Raw genomic sequence first — 21,867 nt, forward strand, 5'->3', positions numbered from 1 at the left:
TGTGTGTGAATGACACTGTGCAAAATAAAGTCCCATTGAATTGCTATTGCTGCTGAGAGTATGATTATGGCTCACTTGCTGGGGGGGGAGGAATGGCTCAGTGGTTTGAGCATTGGCCTGATAAACCCAGGGTTGTGAGTTCAATCCTTGAGGAGGCCATTTAGGAATCCAGGGCAAAAATTGGGGATTGGTCCTGCTTTGAGCAGGGGGTTGGACTAGATGACCTCCTGAGGTCCCTTCCAACCCTGATATTCTATGATCAGCTGGCTGTATCTCATCTAATCAGCCTTGGCCCTCAGTAACACGGGCACCATACATGGGTTGTGGTTTTATAAATAGAGCAAAAAGCATCCTCAGCTCCTTTTCCTTGCATGATCCCATTTCACCTTCTTTGTAGTTAATGACTCGTGATGGGCCTGAGGTGACAAATGGGGAGTGAGACCTGAATGGTGCCAGAACTCGGTGTGTTTCAGACCCAGGGTTTTGGCTTAGCTCAGAGACAGCTGCAATGATCTAGAGCAGGGTGGGCAAACTTTTTGGCCCAAGGGCCACATCAGGGTGCAAAACTGTATGGCGGGCCAGATAGGGAAGGCTGTACCTCCCCAAACAGCTTGCCCCCTACCCGACCTGTCCCACTTTCCATCCCGTGACTGTCCTCCTCAGAACATCCGAACTCCTGCTCCTAGTCCCCTGACCGCCCCCTCCCGGGACCCCCGCCCCTAACTACCCCTGGGGACCCCACCCCCTATCTAACCCTCCCTGTTCCCTGTCCCTGCCTCCCCCCAGAACCTCCACCCCATCCAACTGCCCCCTGCTCCCTGTCCCCGACTGCCCCCCGGGACCCCGCTGCTCCTTATCCACCCCCTGGCCCCAGCCCCCTTACCATGCTGCTCAGAGCAGCATGTCTGGCCCCCGCGCTGCCCTGCATGAGCGCGCAACCTCACCGCCCAGTGCGCTGCCCGTGTTGCGGCGTGGCTGCAAGGGAGAGGGAACAGCGGGGGAGGGGCCGGACTAGCCTCCCTGGCTGGGAGCTCAGGGGCCGGGCAGGATGGTTCAGCGGGTCGGATGTGGCCCGCAGACCGTAGTTTGCCCACCTCTGATCTTGAGTGAGACTTCCTCAAAGCTCCAAGGGTGTCTGCAACTGGAGCTTTGCTGTGTGCCCATCTCTAGTAATTGCATGATTATGGTAATTACACACAAAAAGATAATTTCTTAATCATGTGTAATGAGCACCCTTCAGCTAGCAAGCTATGCACATGCTCATTCCAGCTGTTCACAGGCTTCTAATCCACCTCCTTTTGTACTGACTATGTCCTTAATTACTATAAGCAGCTTCTCTGAGATGCTTTGTAATGGTTTGATGACTGGATTTAGTCTAATTTCTTCTTGGCTGTTACCTGACAAACCCTGTCACTACAAATACTGTGTTGTGTTTTATCCCCTTAACAAGTGTTGGAATTTACTAACATCCATTCCATTTCCAGTGACGAGAGTCCCCATAACGCAGATACCAAAAGCTTAAGGTTTATATCTAGCAAGCTCTGTAGAGCAATGACCATCTTTCTGTTCTGTGTCTGCACAGCGCAGAGCACCATGGGGTCTTGGTGCATGAATAGGGCTCCTAGATATTACTGCAACACAAATAATAAACAATAGCAATAACTAAGGGTTTCCTCTTTAAAGGTCAAAAGGTCTGAATCCCTTATCACATACACTGGTTTTATACTGGTGTGAAATATTAACTATAGTGGAGTTACTCCAGTTTACATTGGTGTGAGAGGGCAGAGCATCAGGCCCACAACCTTCCAAATCCACATCGAAATATTTGGGACGTTCTTCAATGCTTCATCTTGGGCCACTTTTGAATCAGGTTCCTTCTGGTTTTGTTCCCAGCGCAAGGTAGGGGGTACATTGTTTTTGGGCTCCAGGAATGACTGCCCAGTTCTCTTCCTACCTTGCTAGAAATAGCTTCCTCAGCTAATCGAATCAGAAAAGAAAAGCAGGCCACCCTGTCCCAGATCCTCTAAGCTAGTTAAATGCCTAAATGCTTCTGAGGATCTGGTCCTTTGTGCTTATAGTGATGACTCACTAAAGGTGAAATTCACCCCATGCACAGGGCCAGCCTAAGGCATATACACCACTTAAGTCTGACCTGAAGGCTTAAATGGAGTACAGTAGAGCAGTCAAAATGTTTGCGTTAAAACAATGAAAATTAGGTTTTTGACTGAACAAAGGTTTTCAGGAAAAGTATCTGATCTTTGCAAAAAGTTGTGATGTTTCAGCAAAGAAAAAAAAAGACCCCTAAAAGCAGAAAACTTCAGCCAAAGCCCTATTTTTTAAATAGAAAAGTCCACTGCAATGCATCATAAGAGCTGTAGTTCATATGCCTCATGCCCTCGTTCATCGCTAGGGGTTGGGGTTTCCAACTGGATGCATCTCCCATGATCCCCCAAAGCTATTTGACTCCCATGATGTACTGCAGTATCTCATTGGAGGGGACACCGGGGTGCATTATGGAAGATGTAGTCCCACCAGGGTGCCTGGCCAATAGAGGAGAATAGGGGCATGAAACACCTGCACTACAACTCCCCTGAGGCACCGTGGCAGCATTTCTCAAGTGAAAATTTTGGGTTTTTACTTTTCCACCAAAAAAGTTCACCCTGCTCTAGTGATTAGGACTTGTGTTGGCCTTGAAAAGCATAAGATGCTCTTGACTGCAAAATAAAGTCAAGGGATTCTATCTTCCTGCTGAATATTGTATACAGCCTTCTTAATCAAATAGCATCCAAATGTGGGGTTTTAAACATCAGTTAAGAAATTATATGGCATTGATCCTTTGAGGATTACAAAAAGAACTGCTGACACTGGCAATTAGGCTCCTAGGATAAGCCCTAAAATCCAATGTGATACCTGCACGAGTCTGTCTCCCATCAGCCAATATCAGCCACAGTACCTCAGCTGAAATCAGTGGCATTTCACCAGTGTAAGGGAAGGGAGCCTCAGACCCATTGGCTTCCCCTGCTCAACCAAATATCAATTCTATCATGATCAAGTAAAATAAATGACGCAGATAGAAGTAACATTTCAGTGACTGACGGGCAACAGACGATCCCATTCCAAGCAGTTCACCATTTTTATTGTACGCCATAGGACGATACATGTTTCATGCAGGCTCTGTGTTTGTCCCAGCCGCCACTCAGAATGAAGTGCTTCACTTCATGTAGGTGGGTCCTGGGCTAAGGTACTTGGTTCCTGGTCTGTAGCACCGGTGGCTTTATCGAGGGTCCTGCAAGCAGAAAAAGAGAGTCATTCCACAGCTGCTAGACTGAGCCGGTGATCAAAGACCACAGAACATGCCCCCCGCCCCTCGCCAGTTGGTATTGGCCTCGCAGTGAATCACTGCATGGAGTGCATTCATTTATTATAAACCCAATAAATAGTTCCTACGGTCACCGTATCGACGATGGGCCTGATTCTGCTCTCATTTAGGGACTGATCTAAAGCTCATTGAAGTCAATGGGTGTCTTTCCATATACTTCACTGGGCTTTGGGTCAGGCCCGTGCACTGGTTTTACTACACCTGTGCCACTTCATTGACTTCAGCAGACTTGCTCTGGGTTTGGGCACAAACAGGATCAGGCCCAATGGGAAGCCACAAATCGGCGATGAAAAATGTTTGCCAATTGATTATAACCTGCATAGGCAGTCAAAGGGTGTCTCACTGTAAAATTCTACAACAAAGAAGCAGTGTCTTTCCCTCAAAGCGAGCCGTGGCTGCCCTGTGACATAAGGGAGCTGTGTGCTATAAATTAAGGGGTGACTTGTCTGCCCTGAGCGTCTTAGGGACTCCTGAAGTGCTCGGATCCTGCCGGGTCATTAAAATGATTGGCTTTACCAAACAGCAGCTGCCTGAATAATACAGGCCAGGGTTTAGGGTAAGCAGATAGCAAATGTGAAAAATCAGGACACTTTCTTTTGGGGGTGGGGAAATGGGGGTATAGTTGCATATGTAAGACAAAAGCCCTAATATTGGAACGGTCCCAATAATATCGGGACTTCTGCTCACCCTACCAGGATTCCACTCTGCCAACACCTTCCATATGTAAATTCAGCAATCCAAGGGAACTGACAGACATGGGTGGTGGGTGAAGCTTCCCCTGGGGGCTCGCTCTCTGTCCCCCACTCTGCCCCAGGCCCTTCCCCATCCCCACTCAGCCCCCCCACTGCTGCTCACCGCGTCCCTCCTCACCTCCCCAACTCCTCTCAAGGCCCCCCCCGCCCACCACTCGCTGCATACCTTCTCACCTCCCCACCCCTGCATGACCCCCCCCACCCGCCACATCCCTCCTCACCCCCGTGAGACCCCCACCATCCACCAGTCATCATGCTCCCTCCTCACCCCCCTACCCCTGCAAGACCCCCCGCCTACAACATCCCTCCTCACCCTTCCAGCCCCACAATACCCCCACCATCCACCTCTTGTCTTCTTCCCTCCTCACCCTCTATCCCACAAGACACTCCCACTGCTCACTGTGTACCTCCTCACCCCCCAGTCCCCTACAGGGGACGGGATGGAGGAGAGGAGGGATGTGGCGAGCAGCAGCAGCCTCTGGAGAGGGGGTGGGTGGAGCGAAGGAGAGGAGTGACAGACTCACAAAGCAGCGGTGGGCGGTGGGGGCCTCGGGGCAGGGAGGGGAAGAGGCAGAGCGCAGGCAGGGCCACCCTGGGCCAAGCATCTGGCAGCGGGTCAGAGGTGGCTGTGCCAGAGGAAGCTTAGCCTCCCCTGGCCTATTATACCCACTGCCCATGATGACAGATCCTGTTGTTTTGGGGGCGGAACCCGGATGTTGGGCATCGGTATTGATGAGCGCTCCACGGGGCCAGCAGGTTTCATAGGAGTCGATGCTGATGTAACCAGCTGAGGCGCTGGGCCCATGTGCTAAGGAGGACAGTCCATGGGGACCATAGTAGGAGGTGCTACATGCCTGGGGTAGCGCAGGTAGCAAGTGGAAGCAGGAGGGGAGAGGATCCTGGAATCAGGGAGGATGGTGGGGGAACAAGCTGAGGGAGATCAGGGCAGGAGGCAGATTGGCCCCTGGAGGGGAAAGAAGGAGGTCTGTGTGTTTGGCGTGCAACAGGTGAGAGCTGGAAGGAAAGGATCTATGGGGTCAGGAAGGGCAATGGATGGGATCCATGTTGGTCAGGAAGGAAATGGAAGGGGGATTTCTGGGGCTGGGGAGGAGTATGGGAAGGGAGAGATGCAGTGGGTGGGAAGGGCTCTCTGAGGTCACAGAGGCAGAACGGAGATGCGGGCAGAATTCAGGCCAGATTTTAAACGGCTGCTGGCGGCCATTTGAAATATCTGGGAACTGCGTTGCCCTTTTCAATGAGACTCATACGCAGGCTCTGGCCATATGTACAGACCGATGATAGTTGGGGATTAAAAGGCAGGGTGGATTTTGTGGCCAGTGCCCTGCCCATGTGAGTGTAGGTACAGTAGTGTTTGCCCATCTGATCGAATCCAGTGCAATCCTGGTTTGCAGCCTGTGAGCACAACTTTCCCTGCAAGAGGCTATATGCCAGTTCAGGCTGGAGCCTGGACTGGGAGCTGCTCAGCTAGGGACAATTTCGCTCATGTGTCCAGGGTTTACCTGACCTCCACACTTGCAGCAGGGTGGATTTTTCTGCCAGAACATATTGGCAGGGGGGGCCTGTGGGCACTTCCCCACCCCACGGAGCAGTCATGGAGCAGGGAGTAAGCTGGTAACACAACTGGCTTTCTGCAGAGGCCAGGGGTGTGCGGTGAGAGAGCTGAGAGCTGGCCATAACTTGGAAGGAGGGGACCCCAAGAAGGAGGTGAGCCCAACACTTAAGGACAATGGAGTCAGTGGGAGTGTCAGGCCTACGGCAGCGCCCCGCCTGGACCAGTCAGGTTAGGGCGCTGCACTGAGTGCCTTGGGGCATATTTACACTGCATCTAGGAGCCAGCCTCCCAGCCTGGGTCCACAGACTCCTGTTAATGTGCTAAAAATAGCTGTGTAGACACAGTGGCTTGTGCTGGGGCTCTGAAGCCAAGGGTGGGGTTCAGAGCCTGAGCTCCAGCCCAAGGTGCATCATCAAAGCAATGTCTAGACAACGATTTTGAAGGTGCTCGCATGAGTCTGTGAACCCAGGCTCTAAGGCTTTCTCCAAGATGCAGTGTAGACATAACCTTGGAGGCCAAAGTCCTCTTGGCATAGAACAGGAACAGCAATGCAAGTTCCCCTGCATCACCCTGTGCAAATATGCCTCGTCCAGCAACACATGGGCAGGCTATTCATCTGTATTTAATCTGGACAGTCCTCTTTTTGGGTGGTTTGTCCCTTGTCTGGTACTGAGACAAAACCGGACGTGGTTTTGTCCAGTATCGGCTGGGGATGCCATTTTGAAGAGGCCATGTTGGCCGGGGGTGGAGGAGCGCAGTCTTCAAAATGGTGTACTCTCTGTGTGGCGTGACCTCGTACACACCGTGGATGTGAAGGAAGGCCAGCGGGGGCAAGGTGGCGCCGGTGGGGCAGGCCTCCGCCATTCCCAGCAGTACCAGAATGCTCAGTATTCTGGGAATGTATCAGCGGACACCCTAGCAATCCACACTGGGGCTGAGAGGGCCTTTCAGTCTCCATGCCCCCATGCAGCACTCGTGCTGTGAACAGTTCTCCCCTAGGAGCTGAGCTGAGACCACCAGCTTCTTTCATGTAAGCCACTGAATGGCCATGAGATGGGAATGTCCCAGCAGGCTATGCACCAGCCTCCTAGATGAGAAAAGGTCCACCAGGCCCCCACCTCCCCCTTCTTTGGCATCCTTCATGAGAAACTGAAATAAGAATAATGGTGTGACAGTCATTTCAAATAAAGCTCATTCACAACAGGCAATAAAATGAGGGAGGGGGAGGCTGCATTAATTCCTTGCGAAATCCCAACTCAAGGAAGGACACAAGAAACAAAACATCCCCCACAACCCCTACGTTGTACAGCACACGCAAAACAACCAACTGGATCACGTTCAGCGGACCTGAGCAAAGTGAGTCAGGAAGGTGAACTATCTACCCTCAGAACAAGGGGTGGTTTGAAAGAAAAGCCAGCTCCTGAAATAAAACTGTCTCAATTTATAGACTGTGTGTTAAAAATTCCTGTTGTCTCAGCCAGGCGAGGCACTTATCTGAAGTTCTTTGCACTCTCACGGACCGTCTGTGACAACGTATCATCCAACAAAACTGGGGTCTCGCCAAGTTTGCAGCAGAAATTAATGATGTGCTATGACAAGGTGACAGATCGGTGCCCTAAGGACGGGATGGATGCTAGGCAGCAGCTCATAACTCTGGTTGCAGGCAGCTTGGGAAAGAGATCTGGCAAGAAATGCAGGGGTTTAGTAGTGAATTATCAGGTGTCTTAACAACCGGCCAGCATTTAACAGCTTTAAACAACAGACTGAGATACTGTATGTCATGCACAGAACCCCTCATGTGCTAACAGGAGGCTGTGGCCCCAGGCGGGGAGGCTGGCTCCCAGCTGCAGTGTAGACATGCCCCAAGGCACTCAGTGCAGCGCCCTAAACTGACTGGGCTTGATGGAGAGGTGCTGTGGGCCTAAAGGGCCCACTGACTCCATTGTCCATAGGCATTGGGCTCCCCTCCTTCCAAGTTATGGAACCCAGAGATGGGAGCCCACCTCCTCCTGATTCTTCTCCCTTACATCACCACTACGCTGGTGTCACACCAGTGAGCTCAGTGGCACGCCTCATCCTGGTTTGCACTGGTGTAAATGTGTTTAGAATGGGCATAGCTCCATTAAAAACAGTGGGCCAGATCCAGCGCTATGCGTTGGGCATGAACCTAGGAGGCAAAGGACCTAGCTTCTCATCCTAGCTCTGATGCTGATTCACTTAGGGAAAGTCACTTAACCATTTGGTGCCTCAGTGTATTAGGGATATGAGATTTCGCCACCTTTGTGAAGTACTTTGAGAGCTTTGGATGAAAAAGAGCTAGATGCAAACTACTATGATTTGTAACTAAGGTTCATCTTTGGTAAACAAGGACTGAGCTGCTAAGAATTCGTAATAAGGAGAAGTGCTGGTACGCAGCACTTGCCAGAAGAAGAACCAGGGACCATGCATGTTCTTGCTCCATTTGGGCACTGGAGTTTTTGTTCCTAGCTTCTTCATTTCTGTACATTGGTTTATCCTAAGGGCCTGATCCTCAGCTGGTGTCAGTGGGCATAGCTCCACTCCACTTACACCAGCTGAAGATCTGCCCCTGAATTGCATGTCATTCATTTGCCTAGATGCCTGCTCTGCTCATGTCATCATGAACCCGGGGCTAGATTCATAACAGTGACTTAGCCACATAATGCCTAGGCATCTTGCTGTCCAGTGGAACCCTCAGCCCCACGTTATGCACCCAGGCTCCCCCTGGGCACAGTGAGGCACTGAAGAAAGGAACTCACAGAAGGCAGGATGCTGAGTAGGGAGCCACCAATGCTAGGCAGTAGGAAATGCCAAAGAGGAGGTGGGAGGCAGCACGCATGCAAGCCAGCCCATTATAGCCACCGCCCTGTGGTTAGTCACTCACTGGGGAGGCAGAAGACTCGGGTTTAAGTCCCTGAACTAAATCAGGGATTCAAACCTGGATATCCCACACCCCAGATGAGTGCCCTCACCCGGACAGACACATACTCCAGCCAGCCACCTACGTGCCTACTCCTGGCTGTGTGTGCAGGTGAGGTATGTTCTGAGCACCCCGACCAGCTCATGGCCCACAGACGAAATAAGTGGGGGAATGCCTAGTCTGATCATTTTTCCAGGGCTCAGGTGCGAACAAGGGCTCCCAGTAGCTTGGTGACAGCAGGACCTAGGCGGCTTTGTGCTTGCCCACCGGCAGAACTTTAGGCACCTAGGGCCTACAGCGTCAGCTGAGCAGTGGTTTGTAAATGTCAGTGACACCTAAATGTTGGCCTCAGGTGCCTTAAGAGGCAGTTAGGTGCCCACGTCCCTTTGTGAATCTAGCCCTTGGTCACCTTCCTCCTTCTCAATGAAGGATCCAATTTTGTGGCATCTGCCGTGTTAGTCACTTCCCCGCATGTGTGTTCTCTTTTCTAAGACACTGACGGATAGAGGCAGTGTGGTCTAGTGGACTGAGCATGAAGATGGGCACTCGAAAGTTCCTAGATTCAGCCAGAAGGGACCATTATGGCCATCGCGTCTGAGCTTCTGCCTGGCACAGACCAAAGAACCTCACCCAGTAAACTCTGCCCCAAGCCCATAACTTCTGGTTGAGCTAAATTCTAATTAAGTTAAATTGCAATCCCAGGTCTCCAAATGCCTTGCTGTGAAGCCTCAAGCGCATCACTTAGGATCACCTAGATCCCCAAGGTATTTAGACGCCTACCTCCTGTTAATTTCAGTGGGAGCTAGGCACTCAAATAGGTTTGAGGATCTAGGCCTTAGCCTCTCTGTGGCTCATATGTAGAATGCGGAAAGTAATACCATGCTTCCCTTGCGTCTTCTGAGAAGTGTGAGCATTAACTAGGTAATATTTCAAGTGCTTTGTAAATACAGGGCCTCACGCCTTTGCACTGCACTGGTGGACTGAGCGCAGCACCAGACAGGTAAAGCACGAGGGTTGGGAGGTGTTAGATCCTGATACCCTGACTCACAGTGGATAGTGCATTATCCTGCTAGCAATCCCATTGATTTCAATGCAGAGTCATTTAGTACTCAGTGAGAGGAAGGGCATCAAGAAACTGGCCCTGTATAAGCGCTATGATCAGAACTAAGGGGAACAGATCTGTCCTTCATAGTGGCCTGCCTCTCGCCACACATCTCTTCCTTCTCTCCCCTTCGAGCCTTCCAGCTCCCTCATGCGCCTCATGCCATACATTGTCTCTGGCTTGCTCGCGTGGCTGTAGCTGGCACTGGGTTATGATGTCACACACTAGTACATTTCCTGAAGGAAGCCTTTTCAGTGGTGACTGGCTGGCTCCCATAGTTCCTCATCCGGTCTTTTACTAACATGCTGCTCTTCCTCTGTGGCTAACTGCACCCAGTGATCCCACTGTACGCAATGGCAGGTCTCCCGCTGGAGGTCATTAGGAGCAGAGTGTGGTGATGGGTAGCAGTTCAGTGAGTGCATATACGCATTGCCACCCCTACCCTCCTTATAGAATATTTTGTGGTGGGATGCTGTAGGAACTGAGAAGCAAGGATCGAGCTGTGACTCTGTCGGTCTCAATGCAGTCCCTGCTCTGCCCCTCAGAAGGGCAGGCCAAAGATGAGCAGTGCAAACCAGAACCATCAGGCTGTCATCCAGACTCAGGCTGCAAGCAGCCCTGTTGAAATCCACCCTTGAAACGTCTCCTGCTGCTGATCCAGCCGCTGCAGCTTCCTCTGGAAAAGACGGCTGCTTTGATGTCCACGGATGCAGCTTTTGATGTGGCTCCCGCTGCTTTCTCTGTTCTGCTAGGAAAGGCTGTTGCGTGGGCATCTGCTGCTGTTGCGGCTTCTTCAGCTTTCTCTGCCCTTCTGGGCTATGCGAGCTCTTTCCCAGCCTCCACAGCTCACATGGCTGCACCGTCCCATGAAAATCCAGGAGCCCCAACGAATTCCTCCGCACAGAGCCCCCCATGTTCTGCCAGCAGCACCAGCGCCGCAAAGGCAGAAGGTCACGTTACAGCGCTGAAGTGGGAGCGCGCTTGTGCAGAACAAGCCGAGCGGGGTTCCCCGCTGCCATCAGAGAGGGGTGTGGGAGGGAGCGGAACCACAAGCTCAGCAATCCCAAAAGGCTGCTACGATAGACGTAGCAGTGAGGCCACCTGCTGCCCAGGTAACCAGGCCAGACAGACAGCGCTCTGGCAGACGGGGGTGCCAAAGCCTTACAACCGACAGAGAGGGAAGTGGGGCCCTGGAGGGGTGAGGTATCATTGTTTATTCTCACCAGTTACATAGCGACGGACATCTAAGCTCAGGGAAGCCCCGACGAGCTTACACTGCACAAGAGAGGAGAAAAGGCACGAGACAGGCGCTCGGGGAGGGCGTGGGAACGGTGGAGGGATTCCTGTCAGAGGCAGGTTTTCAGGAGGGCTTTGAAGGAGAAGGCACTTAGTGGACGGGAAGTGGGAGAGGTTTAAGGGTGTGGGAGGGGCTGCACGACCACACCCTCCCAAAACGACGGAGAGTGAAGAACGTGGAGGGGAATGAGAGAGGCGCACAGAGAGCAAAAGGAGAAGCAGCGTGCAATGACAAAGGTAGAGGAGGTGGTGGTGACCTTTCTCCTCTCTGAAGGGTGGCTGAGCCACAGTCTGCCCCGAGAGGGTCCCGGGGTACCTAGGCTTGTCCCAGTGAGAGGAGGCCTCCACAGACAGTCAGCTAGCAGGACTGGGGGATTCAGGTGCCGTGTGAGCAGCATCTCGCCGCGCAGCAGATGGCAGCTCTGAAAGCAGCTTCGAAACAGCACATGCACAGCCCTGTTCTGATCTGCAGCCGCCTCTCCCTGCCCTTCCCGCAACACCTGCTGCTGAGATGGAAAAGCCCAGGGCAAAGCCCGGCCTTTTGGGGTGACGTCAGCTCCCAGGACGTACATGGCCCTGTCAGCTCAGTAAGGAACCCAGTGAGTTTCAGTGTATGGGCAAGGGGCGTACCCTAATAGAATGGAGCAAGGCAACCCACGCATCCCATGCAACCGTGTCTTGCTGGCCGAGGAAGACGTGAAGAAAGGCCACTACTACACCAGACAGTTTGCTTTAAAAGCCGATGAGGGTGGGAGATCATGGGGTATCATGATGACAACAAAGTAGTTTCAAATCTCAACAAATGTTTATTGGAAATGAATTTTCTCTTTGCTGGCAAACATTCCTTCCAGCTGTTGCTTACGTTTACTTTGCCTTCTTAGCCACTGTCTTCTGAGAGAGTACGGACATCTCCATCCTGTAGCTCGCTTTATGCAGCAGCCTCTCCGTAGAGCGAGCTGGCATTTGAGACACCCAAAGATCCTTTCAATCCATGCACAGATTTGTCATGAGCCTCACATGTCCTCCATTCTGACATTCATTGGGTAGGTAGCTTTTCAAAAGGCAGCCTGAAACAGAAATCCATGTTGTTCACAAGGAATCTCCACACTTCACCATGAGCCACCAGTCATCAAATATCAGAGGTTTATTACCCCTTCCTGCAAACCTTTACTCGTGTGAGTAATCCTAGTAATTTCAATAGATTTACTCACATGAGTAAGGATCTGTATGATTGGGCCCTTAAACCCACAGTTAAATCAGACTTACCAAGTAGCTACTGCAGATAGGTGGCCAAGATCTGGCCAAGATCTGGTTTGGAAGATGGAAGCACCAGGGTATTTTGCTATAGCACCGGGGATAATATTCTTAGCACTCAATGCTAGCATATATTCAAGTCCACACTTAGAGAAACATTTCTTGTTCCAGTATAGTTCTTTAGTTTCTGATGCTGCAGTTGTTGAAAGAAGAACACAATTATTTCTAGGACACTGGGAAACACCAGCAATGACAGAGACTTCTGCCTTGACATTCCTGTTCTCTTTGGCAGTGGCAGATGGCCCATTATATCCTAATGCCTACAATATTGAGACACAAAAGACAGGACTCACCTCTGCGGGTAGCGCATCAACCAGTGAGATATATTCTTGACTTACTTTGACTTTAACAGTCAGGAATTGGGACTGATTAGTTTAAAAATTTGAGATTTTCGAAGATGATCTGGGGATTTAGACACACAACTTGGAATATCTCAATCCAAAGCCACGTCTTAGCCAGCCAGGCAACCTAAAAATAGCCAATTGTGAAGGAAAATCTAGTGTATTTTGTCAGATTTAACCATTTTCTGACTGGCCAGCTACTGGTAGCTCAAGCCAACCTCAAACATTCGGTTTCTGAGGGTGTAGTGAAGTAAAGTTGACCGTTGGTTGTTTTAATTTATACATTTCAATTTTTTAAAATCTTTTCTCCCCTAAATTCATATCCAACACTGTGCTCATTCTGGTGTGTCTCTCCACATTTTTAAGTGATCTACAAAGCATAACATCCCTTTGTAAATAATGCTTGTCCTCAAAGCTTTGTACCAACAGTCCCACAACACCCCCCTGAGACAGATGAATTGTGCCAGTAAGTGACTTGCTCCATGCTACACAGTGAGTCAGAGGCAGACCTGTGATTAGCCCCCCAAGAGTTCCTGGTGTCTAAGCCTATCTTTCATTCATTAGGCCACACAGTCTCTTCAAAATGTATCATTCACATATATGTAGCGTTTGAAATTCACAGCTAATTCTAAATCACGTTTTCCAGCACTGCGCATGGTGGTTTCCTGCAGGTTCTTGTTGGAATGCTAAGCAGAGGTGCTCAGTGATTCCATGGTAGGTCAGATCCAGGTGCATAAATACTGGATGTATGAAAACAATTCTGATGAGCTCCCACAATTACAAACAAACACATCCAAATTGCGTACTCTTAATGACACACATTTTCCCTGTCTACCTGATCTAGCTGAGTGCAAACACACCTCTGGAAATTAGAGCTGTGACACCCTTAGAGCAGCTGAAATGTTTTACGGCTGTATGGTTGTCATGCTTGACCACAGGTTGGTACGTGTGTGTCTGCGAGAGGTTGCTGAGGCTAGAACAGGGTGTTGTTTTCAGCACTTGATGGAAATGGAATATATTTAGCAGATTGTTTGTAGACTAGGCATGGGTGTGAAATCTGGTAGGACATACGATATAATGTCATTTTTTTTTTACATAGGCCAGTTTCTCAGCTGGTCTGAATGGGCATAGCGCCACTGAAGTCAATAGTGCTATGCCAACAGACAACAGCCACAAATCTGGCCCAAGAACAGAAGATTTTCTCCAGTTGAGGATCTGGCCCAGTGTGTTAATGTAGCATTCATTAAATGAGACTAGAGGTAATATTCAAGGCAGAAGCTTGCAGATCTGGATGAAAAAAGCTGAATTAAATTCTCTGGCTGTTCATAACTTGAAGCCAAAATATCACCCCTTCCCGCTCTACCCTTCATCTTTTTTCCCAGCTAGTAATCACATTTACATTACTTTCTATACCAATACTTTGCACTTACACAGAAACTTTCATCCAAGGTGCTCAAAGTGCTTCATACTCAGTTAATTAAGCCCCTGAAGAACATCTTGGTGGTTGGGTATTATTAGCTTTAGATGGGTAAACTGAGGCACAAATAAATTAATCTGTGACTTGCCCCAATCAGTGGCATACAGAAACAGAACTCAGGAGTCCTGGATTCCAATCCACTGCTCAAAATAAGACCATTCTTCCTCCCTCATGTAGCCAATATAGTACATGTTCCAACATGTATTTTTAACCCTTTGTCGCCTAATTACCACTGAAAAAAAAGTCAGGCAAAACAAATGCACTATTTTCCCAGCAAGGATTTTATGGACCCTGGTCAAAAAATTGTTTGGCTTCATATAGACTGCCTGTGTAAGCCCCCTGTTGCTGGTCATCTATGCATATGGACCAGCTTGTGAATGGGCACCAACTCTTCCTAACACCTGGATATGACTGTTGGCAAGATAGGATGCAAGCGCTGGTGTTGAGAGTAGGATTCTGAGTTTCCCGGCTTGTGGTTGAGGATGTGCCATAGTTCACCGCTGGGTAGCTTTCATTTTATATGATCATGTCAGAGAACCCTGAGCGTAAGTTTCTGCGCTCAAGGCCTGATCCCAAATCCATTGAGGGCAATGGAAAGACTCCCAATTGACTTCAATGGGCTTTAAGCGGCTTTATCGGAGTGCCAGGTACGAGTGCTAATAACTCAGCCACCATGCTCTTGGCAGGAGCTCCTCTCCTCCTCCGCATTGGGCCATGTTTCTGTGGCCTGGCTGACTGTGATCCGAACAGCAGCAAGGCGCAGAGAATCTTGCCCAGTAACCTCCTGCACGCAGGGGCACGGAGCAGGAGACCTCTGTTCAACACGGCACCGATTAGAAATAAAATCCAAACTACCTGCTTCGTTCACATGACTTCACTGTCCATCTTCATCTCTGCCAGTGTTTAGCCCTCAGTTCATGCTTATGTGACTTTAGCAGCCATCTGAAGAGAGCCAGATTGCGGCCTCTCACTGTTATCTCTGCAATATGAAACTCAGCATGGCTCTCCCTATGTAAAACATTGGAAAGGGTGCTTCCTTCACTTACTCAGTTGTGCTTCTTAGCGAGAAAACAAGATCAAGAAGGTGGTATTCGTCTTCAGCATTTATTTATCATTGGGGAAAAAAACCCTTTGAGCAAGCAAAGATCACAAGCACGTCACAATCAATTGGCTATACATTAATCTTTTTGTTTCATCATTCTCATACTAACAGCAAGAATGAAGTAGCACCAAGAGGTGGTGTGCTCAACACATTACAGAGACAATTTGTGATATGCAACCAAAGCCAGGCCACAAAATAGTAATTAGACACTTCCTAACTGCCTCGAAAAGGCAAGAGTACATGGGAGTCATGTATTTACACCAGAAACATTGCAGATGAGGAAGCGGATGATGGATTTGCAAAGCAGTCAGAAAAAGAAGCCCGTTGGCATTTAGCACCATCTTGCAAAAGGGAGAGACAGCACAATAAGAAGACACAGTGAAAATAAGAAAGCAGGTGGTCAAAACCATAGCAATTCTCACAAGGATAAAGCAAGCACTTTTTAACCAGGAGAGCAAAACATATGATAAGTTGGTAATGAAGTATAACTGCCTTTGTGGCAGTTGGAAACCCAAAATCAGAGAATAAATTCTTGCCAAATTAAAGCCACAAGCTTAGCATCCAAAGTGGACTTGAATGAGCAAAGATTTCATCTCCTTTCTGATCAATGTTAAATTCACTCTGTGGGTATTATGTCGGAGCAATGAGAAAGCAGGTGGAGGGCTATACACTGTCCTGAATCCAGGCACACAGCTGACATTGGTAGGAGTTCCATCACAAACTAAGGCAAGATGAGGCCCCTAGGACCAAATTCTGTGCTGAGACACGCCGCACGTAACCCAGCTGACGTCAGTGGGCTAGCATGGAGTGCAACTCAATGAAGAGTTTGACCTTCAGACCTGATTTTATTATATCTCCTAATACTAATCCCCGGGCCAAACTATGCACTTCAGTGCATGTCTGGGGCCCTCAATAGTGTGCACATATAGGGACAAAATTGGGCCTATCCAAGGGACTTACTGCTAAATCTCTTAGGGCCCCATTTTAGTCCCATTGACTTCCAGTGGACTTGGCACTTAGTGACGCATTAATATGGATGCTAATGGGCAAAAATGAACGATCCTCTGCAATGAATTGATACAATCTCTCTCATGTGTGAGGGAGCCAGTGTTTCTGGCTATTGTAAACTACTTTCACGCTTTAACTCCTCTAACGCTTCATCATCTTAACTGTTGCTATCCTCTACCTGAGATAAGAAGGTATGTTATGGAGGCCATGTCTACACTAGCACTTACATCAGCAAAGTCTTGTCGCTCAGGGGTGTGAAAAAAACACCTCCTGGAGCGACATGAGTTTTGCCGGCATAAGTGGCAAGACATTCTCCCACCGACATGACTACTGCCACTCATTGAGCTGGTTTTATTGTGGCTACAGGAGAGCTCTTTACTGTTGGCATCCTGCAGCTACCCGAGCGCTGTGACAGCAGCACGGTTGCATGGGTACAGCTGTGGCATTGTCAGCTTGTCAGTGTAGGCATGGCCAGAGAAGCGTAAAGGTGAATGGAGGCATCCGTCAACAGGTCAAGAATCACAGAGTCTTTGAGGCTCAGCTCTCTCCGAAAAGTTAACAAACATCCGTTTTGATGCAAGGAACATGCGTTATCTTTCATGAGTTCAATGAAACCCTTTGCTGAGCTACTCTGCACTCACAGACAGAACTGAGGTTTGCAGTTGCGCAGCATCCATTCAATTTCTGAGCCCTCGGAATAGTGATGACCGTTATAGACAGTTCAGTGAGGTTCTCCATGAAGCATGCATGTCAAAAATGCATTACATTCGCAAACAGTTCCACAGTTTTACTTCCTGGAGGATTTCCCTGGTTTCCTCCTAAATATTGGAGGTATATGTATGTATATATATATTTTTTTTCCACATAAACATCCTGGTTAGTTCATACTACACAGTTCTAACACAGCTAAACTTGGAAATACACCACTGAATTCAGCACATTACAGTTATTTATACTCAAAAGCTTTAGGCTGTTAGCACAAGGCAAACAGGACACATTACACAACACACTAAACTTTGCATGTATTCATTACTCGGGCCAACAAAGTTTGCTATTCCCATAGCATAGAACTTCCTTAATCTTTAGAAACCTTCTCTTACCCTTCCATTGTGGCACCCCTTTTAATTTTTCAGACATACCAAATGACAAACATTTAGATTCTGAAAACTGAAATCGCCACCTCCGGAAAAAACAAACAAACCCTTGCAAGTATTTAACTGAAATCTAATATATTCTAGAAGCAAGATAGTCCTTTTTCCAATACCACTACAGCAATATGATCCTGGAGCTCTCACCTAACGTCATCCCCAGTTGCTTTTGCCTAGTGAAATTTGCAACTTGGATTGAGCTATAACAAAAAGGATTAACCAAGGCCAAACAGGCATGATTCCTACAGCTGCTCTGGGGGTTTATTACCCAGGTGGTTCAACGTCTCAGTTTTGTTGAGCTAAACCAATCCTGCAAGGTACTTAGCTCTCTTAGCGCCTGCTGAATCTGTGAACCGAATGCTGAGATCAGCACTCTGGGCCAGACTCGCAGCTGGTGTAAATCAATATAGTTCCATCGATTTCAACAGAGCAATGCAATTGACGCCAGCTGGGAAATAGGCCTTCTGTGTTTACTGAGTCAGACTGACATTGGTGGGAATTTACCAGAGTAAGGACACAATAAACACTGAGTTGAGAGCTTGAGGATTTGGCCAAGTAGCAGGTTAGGGCTCCCAATAACTAAGTCATGGCTCCATCCGCACAATTATGAGCAACCATGACTTAACGTGCAGGTATATTTAAAACTATTGTGCTTGTGACAATTTCCTAGCAGTGCGTATGAAAATGCAATCAGAGCTAACTATGGTGACTTGCTCCATGCTACCTATAAAGAAGCCATGTCTGCAAATTGAATCCATTTCTGAAACCTCCTCCTACTCCTGTTGCACACATTATCCATCTGCATCTGAAAAACAAAGGAATCAGACCAAGATCCAAAACAAATCGGAAATCATAAAAAAGATGCAGATCCTGGAAAATGACAGGGAGGAACAACCTGCAGAGTCTGACCTGAAGCCCATTCAGGAAATCTTTGCAACCAGCTGGACTCTCTCTGTGCCTTACTTCACTTTCCATTCTGCTGCAACACAGGGCCAGATCCTGAGCCGGTGTAAATGGGCATGGCCCATCTATACCAGCTGAAGATCTAGCCCAAAATCTTTCCTTACAAGGGATCTGAGCCTTCATCACTTCCTTGGGCCAAATGCCCATTGATGTCTCTGAGATCAATTCTGCTCTTAGTTCCAGTACTGTGAGTCTGGAGTGACTCCACTGAGTTATGCCAGGTTTTCAGGGCTAATCCTGCAAGATATTGAGCACCTCTCCTATACTGTTGATGCCAATGGGAGAAGACAAAGCTCAGCACCTCCAAAGGACACTCAGCCTCATGGGATCAGCTCCTGGGAACAGAACTGAGCCCATTCCCTGCATCAGTGGAACAAATGGCAGCTTTACGCCATCAAAGCACTGGAGGATCAGGCCCAAGGAAAGAGACAAGCCTTTTAATACATTCGCAGCACACAATTAATTGAAAACCTTTGTAATCCTACAATCCTCTGTGCATTTCACCCTCCTCATCCTCTCCCCATCATTCTGTGTAGATCTGTGTCGTACAGGCAAAGCCAAAAACCTGACCTCTGAAATGAGGATTCCTAATCCTCCTTGGAAATAAAACATAAAAGCTTCTAATACAATCAGAACAAAAGCAGATTAGAAGCCTCTAATTAATTTTGTGGCCTTTATTTAATAAAAGAAAAAAAAAGAGAGAGAAAAGTGCAGTGAAATTTACTCTTTAGCCTCAGCCAATTTATTGTTCATCTCTTTACTTTTCTCCTTGTCCTCTGGCTTTGTCCCACTGGAGCTCTCGGCACTCTTTTTCTTGGCAGCCCGGCCAGATGCAATCTGCTTGTCTTTGGCCTTTTTCAGTGGTTTATGGCTCGTCGTTGTCTTTTTTGGTTTGGAAGGCTGAACACTACGCTTCTCCACCTGGATGGACGTAACATACAAACCGCCAACACAGAAACACACAGGAAAAGGTAGAAAAACAGGATTTAGAGAGAGACATCATCAAAGAGATGGCAATTTGTATTTGTTTATGTTCCGCATTTAAGAGCTTGTCTACACGGAGACTTTGATTTACACCCCAGTTTGCCACACACTAAGCCTAGTCTACACTGGGGGGGGGGAGGGGGAGGATCGATCTAAGTTACATAACTTCAGCTATGTGACTAACGTAGCTGAAGTCAACGTACTTAGATCTACTTACCGTGGTGTCTTCACTGCGGTAAGTTGACTGCTGACACTCTCCTGTGGACTCCGCCTGCGCCTCTTGCCTCGGTGGAGTACCGGAGTTGATGGCAGAGTGCTCAGCGGTCAACTTATCGCGTCTAGACTCGACGCGATAAATCGACCCCCTGCTGGATCGATCGCTGCCCGTCGATCCAGCGGGTAACGTAGACAAGCCCTAAGTCTCTGTGTAGGCAAGCCCTAAGTCAAGTGTTGGGGCTAATGCTATCTAAGTACAAAGCGCCAGACCCTCCTGCACAAGGTATATTGACATATTGGCACTGAAGTCAATGAAGCTACGCTGGTTAAAGCCAGTTGAACGTGTGGCCTGACTCTGAGCTCTCTAAGGAGTTCTACTCATTAGGAGACATCATTCAGGGCCTTATTGTATTTGTTTAAGGATGCCGTCCAAGGTCTCATTCTAACGTCTCCATAATGCATGTGGCTGTCGGGACACCACTGAGGAAAACAGCTGTCAGCGTTCAGCAACCTTGTGAACAATGGCTGCTAGGGTCAACTTAGCAAAGGGGGCTTTTTGATGTGATATGTTGGACTCCCCAGGTTTTGAATAAACACAGAAGGATGCAGGGATACTGGTCAGTCGCTGGAGGCAGGGGGCACATTTTGTCACCCCCTTGACTGGCTGATTTGGGGAGTGGCCTTTGCAATCTCATTAGGCGTGGCCTTTCTTTGGGATCAGACAAGGGAAACGATGGCCCAGAACAAAGGGGAGGGGAAGAGTCACAGGATCCTCTGTTGGATGCTTTATAAGTTCCATTGTTTGGGGGGCTGCCGACTGGGGGTGGCGGGGTGGGCGTGCTCCTTATTCCGCTCCTTTCTCAGGTTGATACAATGGAGGAAAAACACAGTGGGATGCCTGGGGCTCATCTACTGCCAAAAGAAACAGCAGCACCAAGCGTGGACTTGGAATGATATCAGGGGAAGGTGCGAAGCAAAACCCTGGATCCAGCCCATTCTCTCTCCCAGACTTGGGGGGGTGGGGTTCAGAATCCCACTGGAAGCAGAATTTCCCATCTGACCCCGTCTCTCTTTACATCGGGACCAAACAACACCTCGAAGAACTGCACAACCCCAAACTCTGGGATGAAGGAAAAAATCCAGACCCAAAATTGTACAGATCGGATCCATTTAAAGACCCATCCGTGGCTGCTGTAAATCAGTGTAACTCCATTGAAGTCAATGGAGCTACCTCCATTTACACCAACGGAGGATCCTTAGCATGTTACTGGGGTGAAAGACAAGAAGGTAACGCATTTGTAGCTTTGTGTTTACCAAGTAATAATAGTCTACATTAGAGATCAAGGAAATGCAAACACAAAGAGATTGTCCTGGGGCCAGATCTTGCACCTGTTGTAATCCAGCATCCCACCTCTGACTTCAGTGCACTTATATTGATCTACACCAGCTAAGGATTCAGCCCCACGCCTCTCACTGGGGTGTCAAAGAACGATTCCTAATAGGGTCCCCGGCCAGAAATGAATAAGCCATGGGAAGTGGAATGAAACTAAGCAGTGCTGTGAAGTCTTCATAGCTATGCCCCGCTGCAGACACATGCTGGCCCTTGTCCCCTTACACTGTATTTCTCACCTTTGAAGATTCTTGGAAGGGCTCACTGTACAGGCTGCGTATCCTCCTGCGATCGATGAATTTGTTATCAGCTTGTACAGGCTTGCTGGGCTCCCCCTTGAATTGAGAGCTGTAACTGGTTTCGTGGCTCACTTTCTCGTCCGGGGGCTTGTATTGGGGCTTAGCTTTTATAAGCTTGACTCTGTTGACATCTACCCAAGGTCTGAATTCATTTCTAGGGTTCAAAAAAAAACAAACAGGAGGCAGAAATTAAAACAACGGGAACATGGGTGGCTTGTGAAAACTAAACCAACCCCCTTTCTTAGCAGACATCTCATTAGATGGCCCTTCCCCTTCTGTATATTTTGCATTCTGAAAACCCTATGCCATACACATATGGGGCCACATTTGACAGAACTCAGCATCCAACAGCTCCCGTTAGGCTTGATCCATTGCCCATTGCCAAAACTCCTACTCGGATCTGGCCTATTGAAACAAAAGCCGTTGCTGGGAGGCTGAAAATCTCACCACTTAATTTAGGTGTGTAAATAGCTGGGCCTTTAAAAATCTGGTCCCAGATGTGGGTGCTGAGCCCTTTTGAAAGTCTGGTCTGGCTTCAGTGCCTCTTAAATCTATATTGCTTCACCTAAGTTCTGGAAAGCCCAA

General features: G+C 48.6%; 1 protein-coding gene across 5 annotated transcripts in view; it reads right to left on the reverse strand.

Moving 5' to 3' along the window:
- Nucleotides 1–3,114: 3,114 nt before the first annotated feature.
- Nucleotides 3,115–21,867, reverse strand: part of MAP6 (microtubule associated protein 6) — a 74,272-nt gene continuing 55,519 nt past the window's right edge. For 2 of the 5 annotated variants that reach the window (XM_043527675.1, XM_037882333.2), the window contains exons 3-5: nt 21,223–21,436; nt 19,118–19,314; nt 3,115–3,286 (exon numbers count right to left, since the gene is read on the reverse strand). In XM_043527675.1, the coding sequence (XP_043383610.1) occupies nt 3,217–3,286; nt 19,118–19,314; nt 21,223–21,436 (481 nt within the window). In that variant the 3' untranslated portion in view covers nt 3,115–3,216. Of the gene's footprint in view, nt 3,287–7,132; nt 7,386–19,117; nt 19,315–21,222; nt 21,437–21,867 lie in introns of those variants that run through there. The other 3 variants (XM_043527691.1, XM_037882394.2, XM_043527681.1) reach the window with 2 other exon arrangements.

This window comes from Chelonia mydas, chromosome 1 (assembly GCF_015237465.2).
Source record: "Chelonia mydas isolate rCheMyd1 chromosome 1, rCheMyd1.pri.v2, whole genome shotgun sequence".
Lineage (NCBI taxonomy): Eukaryota > Metazoa > Chordata > Testudines > Cheloniidae > Chelonia > Chelonia mydas.